Source organism: Thermothelomyces heterothallicus (assembly GCF_042370625.1).
Source record: "Thermothelomyces heterothallicus CBS 202.75 unplaced genomic scaffold P884_scaffold_15, whole genome shotgun sequence".
Classification (NCBI taxonomy): domain Eukaryota; kingdom Fungi; phylum Ascomycota; class Sordariomycetes; order Sordariales; family Chaetomiaceae; genus Thermothelomyces; species Thermothelomyces heterothallicus.
Genome location: NW_027192576.1, coordinates 10,740 through 24,159, shown reverse-complemented (window position 1 = coordinate 24,159; position 13,420 = coordinate 10,740). Strand labels below are relative to the sequence as shown.

Sequence of the window (13,420 nt, the reverse complement as noted above, 5' to 3'; positions counted from 1 at the left end):
TGCTCTCAGAGCCCTTGCGAGGCTTTCCTGCTCAATATAAGCTCACCCTTAGCGAGCCTGGACTGGAATGGGCATCAGTTACCTGGGGAGCATCTTTTCTTTTTTTAAGTTATGAGTGCCGGAGATGGAATTGGAGTCTTGCTAGGACCTGGATGTGGCTGGGTTATTCCTCTCCCACTTATGAACCATGACTCTCTTGTAATCCCGGTGATAGTTAGCTAGTTAGCCTACATTATTTTTCCCATCAAATGGCCATGCTTTGATTGTCCCTTTCGATGCTAGCGGACCCACGGAGGTCGGCGAGCAGCATTGTCGTGGAAGAAGCTGAGCCTGGTGGGCAACGCGAAGAGTAGCATAACGAAGGCACATGTACTGTACAAGCAGAGCCTGTGTCCGCATCGCTGGCCCCTTCTCTGGCCGACTGGACTACTTCGACCGTCAGGAGCGCCCCCCCCCCCCGGCTTCACGTTCAGACTAAGCGCCCCGGATTCACTATAACCTTCCCTTCTCCTTGTTCCCCGCGTTACGGAACCTCAATCCTGCAAGCCAAGACCGGCGAGGATCTCGAGGCGTAACAAAAGAAGACAGCGGGGTTTGCAGACATGGGGCAGGTGCAGGGCACCTCGACAGCGTGTTTGGTATGTGGCAGTTAGCTCAGGCGTATGGCGACAGGAGTGTAAGAAATATAAGGACGTTGAACATAATTTCAGGCACATCAGCGAGAATAAATAACAACCTCCCTCCCTCCATTCCGGTCCGAAACCAACACCCCTTCGCCCCCTAACATCCCGCTTTACTCCCGCACCGACCCCTTCCAGCAGAAAAGCTCTCCTTGAAATGAGAGGGAAAAAAAAGACCTCAATCTGGAGCCTCATAGTTTGAGTAGATAAAAAGAACGGGACAAGGAAAAAGATCAGGGGAGAAGAAAAAAAGAAAAAGAACAAAGACATGAAAAAGAGGACAGAGATTAACACACAGAACCAGCGCAAAGGCATGTGATCCCCCCAGCCGCCATTTTACGAGCACCAAAGGCCGGATATGAACCGCCGAACACTCCCTCGCTATGCACGCCTCTCCATCTCCCATTTTCCCACGCGCCCGCCCCGAATCCTGATCCAGCCCAACCAGTCCAGCCCAGCCCAATGCCCAACTTCGATCGGTTCTGCCCATTGTTGCGAGTTTCGAAGTCGACGAGAATTGGAAACAACAGTATGTGTGAGTGGCCCGGGCGATTTGAGGAGAAAGAGCATTTCCCAGATTCCCCCTCTGTGACCCCGTGCCGTAAAGAGAGAACTAGTACAATGTGTTGTCGGTTCGAGAAAACTCCGTCCTGAAGGGGACCCTGTTAAGAATGGCATCTTTCTTTTGTCTTTCCAGCCCTTTGTACTTTTTGACCCCTGCCACCCGTCCGTTTGCCGTGCCCTTCAACCACACAAACCCAGTAAGGTGGATGGCGGTGGTATCTCTCCCAAATGTCCATTAACCCGCCTCGCACTGAAGAAACAGACGAAACTTTGCCGCAGAATATTGCCAAGGCCCAGATAAATCCTCTATCCCTCGTTCCCAAACTTGCCGAAGAAAGCCACGCGTGAAAGAGCAGACGAAGCGGTGGCAGCCTTTGAGCGAAGGCGTCGTCCCTACCGTTTAGCGATGAAGATTGTTGGAGGTTATACTGTGGCTGACGCTTAGGCGGGCGACTTGTTCTGGGTTGCGCCGCTGCCGTTCTGACGGGCATCCTGGTTGCTGACCGAGAGGCTGCCGATACCCGAGGAGAGGAACGCGAAGGGGTCGTTCTCGCTCTGCGAGTAGAAGTTATTGCCGGGCCCGGCAGAAGCAGGGCCGTTGCCTGCCGACTGGAAGGCCGCCTCAGCCGCGCGGCTGTCGAAAGGACCGGCAGAGTGGGTGGTGCCCGGCGCAGGACCAAAGTGCGTGTTCAGAGGAGGGTATGGCGCGGCGCCACCACCCAGGCCGGACGGGAGGGCGTAGGTGCTGGGGGGCCCGCCAAAGTGCTGACCGTAGCCGGCACCAGAGCCGAAGCCGCCGGCAGCGGTGCCGAACGGGCCGGGGCCGGCGCCGGGATTGCCACCCATCGAGCCCTGGCCCATGCCGTAGGACGAAGGGGCATCCATGGGAGATGGGTAGCCGGAGTCGGCCACCACGGCCGCACCGGCACGGCTGGCGCCGCAGCGGAGGCAGCAAACGTTCTTTGCGAAGTTGTGGTAGCCGCAGACCTCGTTGCCGCACTTCCAGTCGCCGGCGCGGAAAGGAACAACGCCGGAGCCACCCATGCGGCCGTGACCACCACCGCCGTGGCCGTGGTGACCCATGTGAGGAGGCGGAGGCATCATGGCGGGGGCCGCATAGCCGTAGCCGTAACCAATCTCGCCGGCAGGCCCGGCGGTGACGGCAGGGAACGAGCAGCGGAAGCAGGCGGTACGACGCTGGAAGTTGGAGAAGCCGCATGACGGGCAAGTCCAGTCGCCAGGCCGAGGCCGGTTCTTGCTCGGGGGGAAGGGCGTGAGGATCTCGGCGGCCCGGTCAAGAACCCTACTCGAAGACGGAGACACCTCGATCGCCTTCTCGTTCAGGGCGCGCCCATTCATGCACAGACTCTCGGCAGCCTAGGGAGGGTTAGCGAGTCGAACGAAGCAAATGGGAAGAAGCGGCGGGGCAAAGAAGGTGCCTGGGCCGATTGGGCAATTTACCGTACCTCTTCATGGGATGAGAAAACGGCGAAGCCGGTACCGGTCGGCTTGTGCTGCTCCGGGGTGCGCAGCGTCCAGAAGGCAATGGGACGGCCGCCGTACTGGGTGAACCAGCTCTCCAGCTCCGACTGAGTGGTGTCATGGGGCAATCCGGACAGGTGCAGCACCTTGCTACGCTCCGAGAGGAAAGCGCGGACATCGGCGCGGGCGTCCATGGGCCTGGTGAGCACGTCGGGGTGCTCATGCGGCGGCTGGGACTTCCGGATCAGGCCACGAAGCACGCGGGCGAGGGTCACGGCTTCCTCCATGGCCCGGCGGGGCGACGCCGGGGCCAGGGCCTGCAGATGGAAGGGCAGGTTGTGCTTGATGGGGGCGCTGGACTGGACGGCTTCGACCTCCAAGGCGGCGCAGATATTGGCCAGGGATGACGGTCCAAAGGGCAGCGACTCGGGATGGTGCTGCTGCCAGCGTTGATATTCGGTACGGAGCTCGAAGGCCCGAGAGTGCTGCAGGTACGGAGGGAGGACGACCGACTTGTCCCGAGCCTCGCGGGGGAGCTGCACGCGCAGGTCCCATGCCTCGAGGGTGACAAAGACGAAGTCGAGGTTCTGCGAGGTCAGATGCTCCGAGGCGAAGGCGTCGAAGCGGTTAATGGCGTCTCTAAACGTGCCGGCGTTCCGAACATGTTCCCAGGTCAGGGTGGTCAAGCTCGCTGGCATCGACTGGTCAGCAAGGCGGGCTCGGTGTGTTGCACAACAAGGCGAGGCGGCGGCCGCCGAAGAGACCTCGCCTGGGGGGTGGGCAAGACGGGCTCCGGAACTCACTGCAGAGGGGAGTAATTGGGGTGTTGACGGGCTTGACGAGCACGCTCTCGCGGTGAAGCTGTAAGGACGACGCTGGTGAGAAACAAGCACTTGTTTCGAATTTTCAGATAGGGGTTGGCTTGGCCCACCTCATCCAGCGTGTTTGCGTCGAGCAGGATCCAGCCGAGCTCGATCACCTCGGCCGAGTCCTTGGTCACGTAGACGCCGTGTTCATCACAGGTCGTGGCGACGTGGATGACGACGTAGCGGTCGACCTTGAAGGGCGGGTTCTGCTGAGTCGCCATGGCTGCGGTTGGGGCAGCGGTCGAGCTCGAGGGCCGAACTCGTTCGAGGGTCGAAACGGGGAGGGGGGGGGGGGGGGGGGGGTGAGGGAAAAGGGATGATGCGGCTATCCGAAGACGCTGCCTGGCAATGGGGTTGCAAAAATGCGTGTCAGCCAAATGGAATCATCAAATGCCAGAACCGGTGTCGGCGGCGGCGCATACCTTTTGTCACCCGGTGGACGTCCGCAGCAGACAGCGGGTTTTTGGGAAAATGAAGCAGCTGGGAAAGGTCCACGGGCTGCGAGTTCCACTCTGACAGGCCGAACCCCAGCAGGGGAAAGAATTGCGGAGCTGGGCACGGGTCCGAGTCCTCGTTTGCTTTCGCACACCTGCGGCAAGACCAGCAGACTGCTACGGCAGGCGACGAATCAAATCGCAGCGCTCTGGCAACCTAACCTCGCGGACACGGTATACGCGTCCTTTGGGAGGCTGTCGTCAATTGGATCTCGCGCCCCTTTCTCAAAAAACCTGGGTCAAGGGCGAATAGATGCCGGAGAGAGAGCGTTTGATGCGGAGGGTTGAAAGGCGGAAGGCGGAAAGGGGTAGGTGAGAGAAGGGGTAAGGGGAGGAGATCGGGGGTTGTGCAAAAGGGATAAAATGGCATGGGAGTTAACTAACCGGTGGACATTCTTGACATGGCTTGTTCATCTACTGGCGGTTGACCGGTGTTGGCCCGGCCACGATTCAATTGGCCTGCCAACTTGAGAGCTGAAGAGCTTGCTCCAGCAGCACTGCACATCCGTTTCCTGCCGTCTCGCATTTTCGCCTTCGCGCCAGTGCATGCACCATCAATACCAAGTCGCGAAAGGAAGTGCCGGTCCTAAGCCGTCGCGGCCAGTGAGTGCCAGGGATTAGCAGGGCGTGGTCCTGTAGGTGCATATCCCAGCGGCCCACGGTAGAGTAAGGTATGCATGTATGCATGTACTGTATGTACAAGTAAGGTAGGTAATGTGCCTCAGGTACCTGAGTTATGGCAACCTTTTTTTGGCTCGGGCGCCGCAAATGACACGAAAACTGTTGGTTGTCTGCTGCCAGCGATCGAAACAATGGCCACAACATTGGGTTTAGTTAGCTCGCTCTGCACATCTTACACGGACATCGCTACATGAAATATTTCAGCATTTTTAATGGTACCTGATAGCGTCACCTTGCCTACCTCGAACGTTACGTACGGTATAACGTTACAGGTTAGCTGAGTACTCAATGTTCGACACCGAAGCACGATAGCTTTGGCGCTAGATGCACTGCCCTGAAACTACTACGGATTAAATATGACGAAGGATCTAACTCGCCCCTCTTCCCGGCCGGGACACTCAACATCAATCTCGGGTACATGGCGTTGACTGTAGCTCAAATCTTCGCTTGCCCGCCTCTCGACTTGTTCTACTACTTCATTTAAAGAGAAGAATTCATTGAGGCTCCATGGCACAGTCTCATCTTTTGATTCAGGTGGGGTTACACTTCTTGTTCCTCCCATCAGCAAATAGGCTGGCCACATTGAGGAGGGTAAAGCCGCACTTGGTTTGCTGAGCCACCGTTCATTCGAAGCTTGGCACGAAAGCCCTCTCGGAATTGATTCACCCGATGGTGCTAGTTACTCCGTACTGGTTCTTTTCATATCACCGCTGCTGACCCCTATTGATTTTGTGCAGAGACTACACTACACTACACTAGACCTCACCCCACCCCACTAACTTACAGACATCGGGGGGCGAGGCGAGGTGCTTGTGGGCCCTGCATCCCAGCGCCGGAACTGTATCCGAGAGTCTGACCCCGGGGTCGGGACTGGAGTGGTGGTGGGGCTCCCAACTGCCATGGTCGCGAAGCTCTAACAGGGGATGCCGCGACTCGGACAGTTATGAAGTGCGAAATGCGGATAACTATCTACGGTTTGCCTGCCAATGGCACTCGCCTGGGGCAGCCCTCGTTTCCTTCGGACCGGAGATAGCTATACGGATACCCCCAAGCCTTACGAAGCACGAGTGGGAGGGCCAAATGATCTCTCGGCCACGTCAGGATCCCAACCGAGGGCTTCACGGTGCGGATGTGCTATGGTATGTATATCGAGCGGAGCCAGCTGCGAGCGGACAAAAAATAGATGCCAAGTTGCCGGTTCCGTTGAAGTTAATCAACGCTTGAACGGCTTCTCCAATCTTCGATGTTCACTCGTCGAAGGTAGAAAGAGTTCTAGGAGGTAGGAAAACAGGTATCAGGAGGCTCCTGCACTACAGGTAGTTCTGAGCATCGCGTCTAGTTTCCAATTCGTAGAGGACCACTCACCTAGACATACGCGCGAACCAAGCACAATCTGAGACTGACCGACCTGATCGATGACATCTTCAAGAACAGCAGGCGAGACCAAGTTTGCTGGCCCGTGCATCAATACGTCATCGCGCCTGGATATCATGAGACTCGCACCATCCTATGAAGCACAGGCACAGAAGTTTTGGGTCCGGCTTTTTCAGAAAAGTACGAGTGGTGTATTAAACCTGTATTATTTTCAAAGTGCCAGCAAACGCAGAGCCGATCAAACAGACAACAATGGATGTTGCTACAGGAATTCTGGTTGGCATCTTGAGCATTTTCTGTAAGTGACTCCTACCCGTTTCTGCCTGCACCACAGGAAGCTGGCTCACCGGCGTCAGGTCCTCCGCTCGCCGTCCTCATCATGGCTGGCTGCGGCGCCGACCTGCTCATCAACATCATCCTTACCATCTGGCTGTATGTTCTGGTGGCCTTACGCATTGCAAGAACAAGCACGAAACGGAGAAACGGAGCTAACCGATATAAAATGGTATTTCCCAAACTCGCAGCTGGTTCCCTGGTGTCATTCACGCCTTTTATCTGCTCTTCGTCTACTACGACCGCCGGGAGAAGTACAAGAAGGGTTCGCCGGCCGTTCAGCGAGCGCCATTCGTGTACAGCGACAAGATTCAATCGGGTGGCTCCACGATGTTTGGGCGGATGTGAAGGGGTTGGCCTTCTCTGTTGACAGAGGAGATATTGCGTTCTGCTCGAGTTGCGGGCGGATGGCGCCTTCGCGCATGTATTTATAGGTACCTTGCACTCGAATCAGATGAGACTTGACCCGGCCCTCAAGATCGAGCCCGGACCCTAACGACAAGCACGCGTCTCCAGAAGGAGTGTGATTCGAAGTAAGTGCGGCTTCTGGACTGTATTGTACATGTGTGGCGGGGCGGCGCCCACTGACGTGATGAGAGACCGGACCGTGTGTGTAGACCTATTGCGAGCTCCGTGGCCCGCCGCGGCCTGGCCTAGCCTATTGTTGTTCTCAGCACCAATGCCCCCGACGCTGACGCCTCCTTCGGGGAGTCTGAAGTTGTTTGCTCCAGGTTTCCGGCTTTGTTTCTGGAAGAAGTTAAATCGAGAATCGACCGGCTTCGGTTCTTGGCGAGGAGCAACAAACTCGGCGGTGGGCCCACCGAGCCAATGAGTGTGAATTGGACCCCGCAGGCTCCAGGATCCCTGTGCGCGCATGTTGAAGCGGGTTCCCAGCGACCTGCCATCGTCGACCTTTGAACGACAAGCCACGACAAGTCTGCAGAACGCCAGGTGCTTGTCGTCCAATAGCGGCAGCTTCAGACGGTGTGCTCGCTCACAACCGGCCAGCCAGTCGCATTCGCCCGAGACCAAACAGAGCCAGAAGAATCGGAGCGGAGATTGTGCACCCGTCCAATTCGTCGATTGCACGGTGCGCCTGCGGGCGACCTTATCCGGACCATCGAATCGAATCATCCCCGCCGCCCAGGAAGGCGAAGGAGGGGTACGAGGTATTGGGAGAGAAACGTATTGAGGGAAAAAAAAGTAAAAAAAAAGAAAAAAAAAGAAACAAACAGATGCAGCACAACTGCGGGCGCAGGCACAATCAGTGGCACCAGAGCTGTGATCCATAAAGAGACAACCACGTCAACGCCCCCGACATCAAAAAAAGCCGCCGTCCGGATCCAAACATAGCCCAGAAGCTGGCATGCCGGCCCCGCAACGACCTTGCCCCTTGCCTCTTGCTGCTGCTGCTGCTGCTGCTGCCGCCGCTCTCGTACGCGCGAGTCCGCGAACACGTCGTCTCCCACCCTTGACCCACCGACCCCTTTGACGCTACTGCCGCGCCCCCCGACTTATCGCAGGTCGCCGCTGTTCCCCGTTCGAACCGCTGGCTGCTTGGCCTTGCTGCTACCGCTGCCGCTGCCGCTGCTGCTGCTGCTCCCTCTCCTCCCATTGCTTCCACGACACGTCTGCATGGTGCGACCCTCGCCTCTGCTGCACGTCTATGCCGCATCGGCCTCGCCCGTCTGCCCTGTCATGGATAAATCCAATAATAACCCGCCCGCCCCTCGCTCGGTGGCCTCTGAGCCTGCAGGCCGGGATACCGCTGACGTTGCCAGCTCAGAGTCGGCTTTGACATGCCGCCGCGGGGATCCGGACGCCTGCTTCCCTGCTCATGAACCTACTCTTCATGTCCATGGGCCCTCTCCCTCTTCTTCCTCCAACCCCCCGTCCTCCTCTGAGGCTGGAGCAGTCCCCGTAGATTCGTCCAAGTCCAAGCCGACAACCCGAGTCTCCCTTCCTGTCTCCCTCCCTGTCTCCCTCCCGGTCTCCCTCCCGTCTCTCGTCCTCCAGCGCAGCAGGATTCCATCGGCCTCCATCGCTCCGTCGACTGCAGAAGGAAAGCCGATCCCGCCCACCGATCTTGCCGACGCCCACCGCACATCTGCGCTGCAGAAGCTGAACAGCAAGTATCCGTCCGCATCCCGGAGCCGCGGCTACACCCCGGAGGTCTCCGGTGCCCAGAGCAGCACCTACTCCCAGCCCGTGCTCGTGCGCACTTACAGTGGACCGCCGCCATCTCAGAGCTCCCGCAGCGCCCGGTCGCGGCACTACAGGCCACCGAGCAGCAGTCGAGGCCTTTCTCGACGTGTCCCGTTGCCCTCTTCTTCGGCACCAGGAAGCAGCGGGCCCGGCCAGCCCATACAGCCCACGGTTAGCGACGTGGGAGTAGGCACGACCAGCAGCGTCGGCGCCGGCATCGACGGATATCGCACGGAGAGTGACGGTGGCAACGTCCACGGAGGAGTAGACATGCTGCCTTCCACCAAGGCCAAGAGGGCCGCTACCTCCAACAGCAGCAGCAGTGGCAGCAAGCTGACCCTGCCCTGGCTGTGGCCCCTATCTTCCCGCCAAGAACCGGAGAAGCCAAAGCTGCCCCCCTTGGAAGCCTTCTCCTTCAAGAGCTTCCTGGCCGACCTGCAGGCCCGTGGGACCGACAATGACATCGGCGCAGATTTAGACCGCATCGCCGAGATCTGTGCTCGGTCGCGCTATTCGCTGAGCAACCAGTACGAAGTACACGTGGCCCCCCACGGTTCCGGCGCCTCGTTCATAACAGGGCCCTTGCCTTCTTCCTCCGTCCTGCGGACGACGAGAGGTCAGAGCCGCAGCCGCAGCCGCGGCAGCGGCCACGTTCAAGGTCCGACCTTGCAGGTCATCACCTCGGACGACGAGAACCCCGCCCTCTTACCTCACCCGAAGAGGAGGAGCGCCGGGGGTAAGCGGAGGAGCACTGCCTACGGCACTCTGGAAACGATCATGTCCTCGAGCCGCTCGTCCGAAGAGGGCAAGGAGGAGGCCACTAAGAAGTCCGCCGCCGAGCTGGTCAGCGAGGTTCGGGGGAGGGCGGCGAGGAAAGCATGGGGAAACAACCCAAGCGCATCAGTGTCGGGGTCATCATCCGCCGGGAACGCGGCCGCCAAGACTAGCAACAACAGCAACAACGATAGCAAAGACAAGCTTGCTCGAAGGAAATCCGCCTCCTTTGCCACCGCCATCATGGATACCAGCAGTAGCAGCCGCAGCGGAGCAGGACAGACAACGACCACGACGACCGAGTCGAGCAGCACCCCGTCGACGTCCTCGTCCCGCCGGCAGCAGACGAAGACCAGGAAGAGGGGTGAATCCGCGTCCGCCCTGCTTAGTGACCCAGCCTGGCCCCAGACGTCAGGCGGCCGCCTGGGTGTGGAACCGACCACCTCCCGGCCAGCCGGCCCTGCTTCGTCCCCAGGAAAGGACGGGCGGGAGAGCAACGGGCCCGAGTCCGAGCCTGGATCCGGGGCCGGGTTCGGACTCGCCGTTGCGGACGCTCACTCTGCCGCTGCTCGCACCGGACGGAGAGAGGTGGGGGCAGGGGGAGACGGAAGCCCGGTCAACTCGTCGTGGGGATCGTGGATACCGTGGCGGACGACAGGCCAGGATATGCAGCACCGGCACCAGAAGCAAGGGGAAAGCAGTGCTGAAAGGAGGCTGAGACAGCTCTTGAAGAATGGCGGGGATGGAGGCACACGATAAATCCGGGTTCTGTTATGACGTGAAATGAGTGGACGAAATAAAAAAAAAAAAAAAAAAAAAGTGTGATGAACTGAATGAAATAAGCTGGGCCTGAACACTAAACAAACAACACAGGGAAAAAAAAAAAATCTTGACAGGGAGGAGCCATGGAAATATTTTACAAAGGCGTTCTAAGGCGTTATGGATGGCGGAATGGGTGGATCAACGACGTCAGGGAAGAATACCCAAGGTTGGGAACAGTATCTGATCCTGATATGAAATGCGATCATGTCCTAGAAGAATGACTGGGAGGGAACAGGCAGTACAATACCGAGAACGGACATTACTTGCGCCCTCGAGCAGGAGCGGAAACGGTCACCAGCTGAATACGATGAAGGATCCTCTCCTGTTGAGCGCTCATGAATCCCCCATCCCTCCCCCCCCCCCCCCCCCCCCCCCCCCCCAAAAAAAAAAAAAAAAAAAAAAAAAAAAAAAAAAAAAAAAAAAGGGTGGCTCACTCCCAATGAGCATCTTGTTCATGTCCAATGCCTCAAACTCGCCCGACCTTAGCACGCATCACAAGCAGCCACGAAATAGCCGAGATAGCTGAGACAGAGGTGGTCCGCCTGACGGGTCATGTTTGCTCGCCCATTATTCATGCCCTTCTCCATCCGAGAGGGTCATGCCTTACGTAATTGTTAGTAGTGGTAGAAGTAGGAGCTAGTCGTACAATCATCACATCACGCCTGTCTACTTCTTTTTCCGAACTGTTCTTGTGGCTGATGATCCACAGACGCACCCCCGCCGAAACATCACGTCCCCCAGACCGGTGTTATCATCATCGGCCTACCCAGGCTTCGGCACTTTCCCATTAGCGTCAAGATGTGGCCTCTTCGCCTCCCGCGCCTGCGCCTGCGCATCGACGCCTTCATTGGGGCGCTTGCGCTCTCTGTCGCGGTCGCGAGCACTACTGCTTCCAGGTGGTCCTTCTTCTTTCGACCCCGACTGCTGCTGTGCGGTCTGCGCGCGCTCCTTCTCCTTCTTTTCCTTCTCGCGCCTGAGAGCTTTTGATTCGAGCTCATGCCACTCGCCGCCGATGTCTTTGAGTCTGCAATCAATGGCGTTAGCATCCCGGCATTCGCTTGCGGAATGACCCGGGGGGGGGGGGGGGGTTTGTATGTGTGTGACTTACTCAACCGCCTGTCGCGGAGCGGGCTCCTCCTCCGTGAAGTACGGGTGTTTCAGGATCTCGGCGGCCGTGGGCCGCGTGTCCGGGTCGTAACGAAACATGGACGTGAGCAGGTCGAATGCGGCCGGGGTTAGCTGATCCTTGTATTTCTCCTCAAAGATGTTTGGCCTGCGGTAAGCGGGCCGGAGGAGCGGGAACCAGGGCATCTCCACCAGGTTCGGCCAGTCCTTTCTGCTAGGGGTCCCGAGCACCGCGTGTATCTTCTCCAGCTGGTTGATCTCGCTCCCGTCCCCGGGGAAGATGGCTCGCTTGGTGAAGATCTCCACCAAGACACAGGCGGCGCTCCAAATATCCACCGCCGGTCCGTACTGCGTTTCGCCCAGCAAAAGCTCTGGTGAGCGGTACCATATTGTGATGACACGGTTGGTGTAGTCAAGCTGGTGGTGCTTTGCGTAAAAGCGAGCCAAGCCGAAGTCGGCGAGCTTGAGAACGCCCTCGTCGCTGACCAGGATGTTGGCAGCCTTGATGTCCCGGTGCAGCACCCCTCTCGTGTGAAGATAGTCTAAGCCTTCGAAGAGCTGTTGAGCAAGGTGCTTTTTGTGTGCCGGCTGCAGGGCGTATGTGGGGTGGTTGAGAAGGCCGGTCAAGTCGTGCGACAAGTACTCGAACACCATGAAGCAGTCGTTCGCCTCGACCATGACCTCCTGGAGCTGCACGATGTTCTTATGGCTGAGCGAGCGGAGCAACTTGATCTCCCGCACGGCTGTCACTGGGAAGCCGTCCCTCTCGCCTTCCATTCGTATCTTCTTCAGGGCCACCAGCTTCTTGGTGTACACGTTCAACCCCTTAAATACCTTGCCGTACGTGCCCGAGCCCACGACGGATTCGTTACCCGGCTTCCTGAAGAAGACGGACTTGGACGCTGCCAAGTCGGGTGGGAGCGTCGGCTTCTCCTTAAGGCGCCTCACTATCTTCTTCACCTTCCGCGTTCTTGGCGTTGGGTCCGGTTGCCTGACCGGTTCGGGTACCTTGCGATCGCTGGGACCGGTAGGGGCAACAGGGCGGGGACGTGCCGACGCTGGTTCTGTAGGAGCATTCCTCGGGAATCCGCCTCGGTCTCGCTCCGGTCTGGGAGGCGGTGGCTTTTGCGCTGCCGGCTTGGTCGGGGACTCGCGTGATACCGGGGCGGCATTGAACTTGAGCGATATCTCGGGCCTCGGCGCGGCCACAGCTGGCTTCGCCGCGTTCTTCATACTAAAACTGAACTTGTTGGATGTTGTGGATTGCGGCCCAGTCGGAGGTGGCCGGCTGGGAGGTGGCATTGTTTCCTCTTTCGGCTTCTCGACCTTGCTGGTATCCTCGACCTGAAGATCCTTGGACGGCCTGAAGGGGTTGTCACTGTCCGCCATCGAGACATCGCCCTTCTCAGATTGAGCCTCCGCATGGCTGCTCGGAGCCGGGGACTGATGTGAAGTGACATGTCCTGGGTCTGAGCCCTCGGCAGATCCCGGCTGAGTGCGACCATTGTCTCCCTGGGGGTGCCATTGGGCGCTCTTGAAGCCACCTCGAAGGGCACCGCGAGCGGGAAACTGGCTGCCTCGGAACGATCCGCCTCTGTGACCTCCACGGTACTGCCCTGAGGGGTAATGGGCAGCGGGCCCAGTCGGCGGGTAGGGAGGAGAGTGCGCCTGGCCGGAGTGGTAATGCCCTTGGGGACCTGGAGGAGGCCCATAGTTGCTATGAGGATACTGAGGCGAGAATTGACCTCTGCGCGCTCAAGTCAGTCTTAGAACGAACTGCGAGAAGGTCCGGGGATATAGAGGGTAAAAAGTTAACTGACCCTTGAGGAGAGAATGGCGGTGGGTTGCTCCAGCCCCTTCCGTTACCGCCGTACGGTGATTGCGCCACCGGGGAGCCGTGGAACGACGAAACGGGGGTCACATGGCCCGATGAGTGGCCGAAGCTGCGGGTGTCGTACTGCCCCTTGGGGTAGCCGGCTTGCGGATTGAAACCGCCGCGATACCCGCCCCGGGCAGCCAT

At 58.6% G+C, this 13,420-nt stretch overlaps 5 protein-coding genes across 5 annotated transcripts; 2 read left to right on the top strand and 3 right to left on the bottom strand.

Annotated features, from left to right (window-relative positions):
• Positions 1-1,685: 1,685 nt before the first annotated feature.
• Positions 1,686-3,813, bottom strand: P884DRAFT_300622 (uncharacterized protein; the record flags this gene model as incomplete). Its single annotated transcript, XM_069444788.1, has 4 exons — positions 1,686-2,621; positions 2,711-3,417; positions 3,530-3,587; positions 3,658-3,813. The coding sequence occupies 4 exons, from the start codon at positions 3,811-3,813 to the stop codon at positions 1,686-1,688; spliced, it is 1,857 nt and encodes a 618-aa protein (XP_069296504.1).
• Positions 3,814-6,393: 2,580 nt separating this feature from the next.
• On the top strand, positions 6,394-6,822 carry P884DRAFT_203201 (uncharacterized protein; the record flags this gene model as incomplete). The annotated part of the gene is made up of 3 exons (XM_069438487.1): positions 6,394-6,439; positions 6,498-6,573; positions 6,666-6,822. 3 exons carry the CDS (start codon positions 6,394-6,396, stop codon positions 6,820-6,822), a joined length of 279 nt encoding a protein of 92 aa, XP_069296503.1.
• A 72-nt stretch (positions 6,823-6,894) lies between these two features.
• P884DRAFT_33361 (uncharacterized protein) lies at positions 6,895-7,669 on the bottom strand. The gene has a single exon (XM_069445838.1). The coding sequence runs from the start codon at positions 7,606-7,608 to the stop codon at positions 6,967-6,969; it is 642 nt and encodes a 213-aa protein (XP_069296502.1). The 5' UTR covers positions 7,609-7,669; the 3' UTR covers positions 6,895-6,966.
• Positions 7,670-7,729: 60 nt separating this feature from the next.
• Positions 7,730-10,259, top strand: P884DRAFT_260853 (uncharacterized protein). Its single transcript, XM_069441500.1, has one exon. It carries the CDS (start codon positions 8,110-8,112, stop codon positions 10,210-10,212), a length of 2,103 nt encoding a protein of 700 aa, XP_069296501.1. The 5' UTR covers positions 7,730-8,109; the 3' UTR covers positions 10,213-10,259.
• Positions 10,260-11,037: 778 nt separating this feature from the next.
• On the bottom strand, positions 11,038-13,420 carry P884DRAFT_203375 (kinase-like domain-containing protein; the record flags this gene model as incomplete). Its single annotated transcript, XM_069438497.1, has 3 exons — positions 11,038-11,299; positions 11,384-13,147; positions 13,221-13,420. The coding sequence occupies 3 exons, from the start codon at positions 13,418-13,420 to the stop codon at positions 11,038-11,040; spliced, it is 2,226 nt and encodes a 741-aa protein (XP_069296500.1).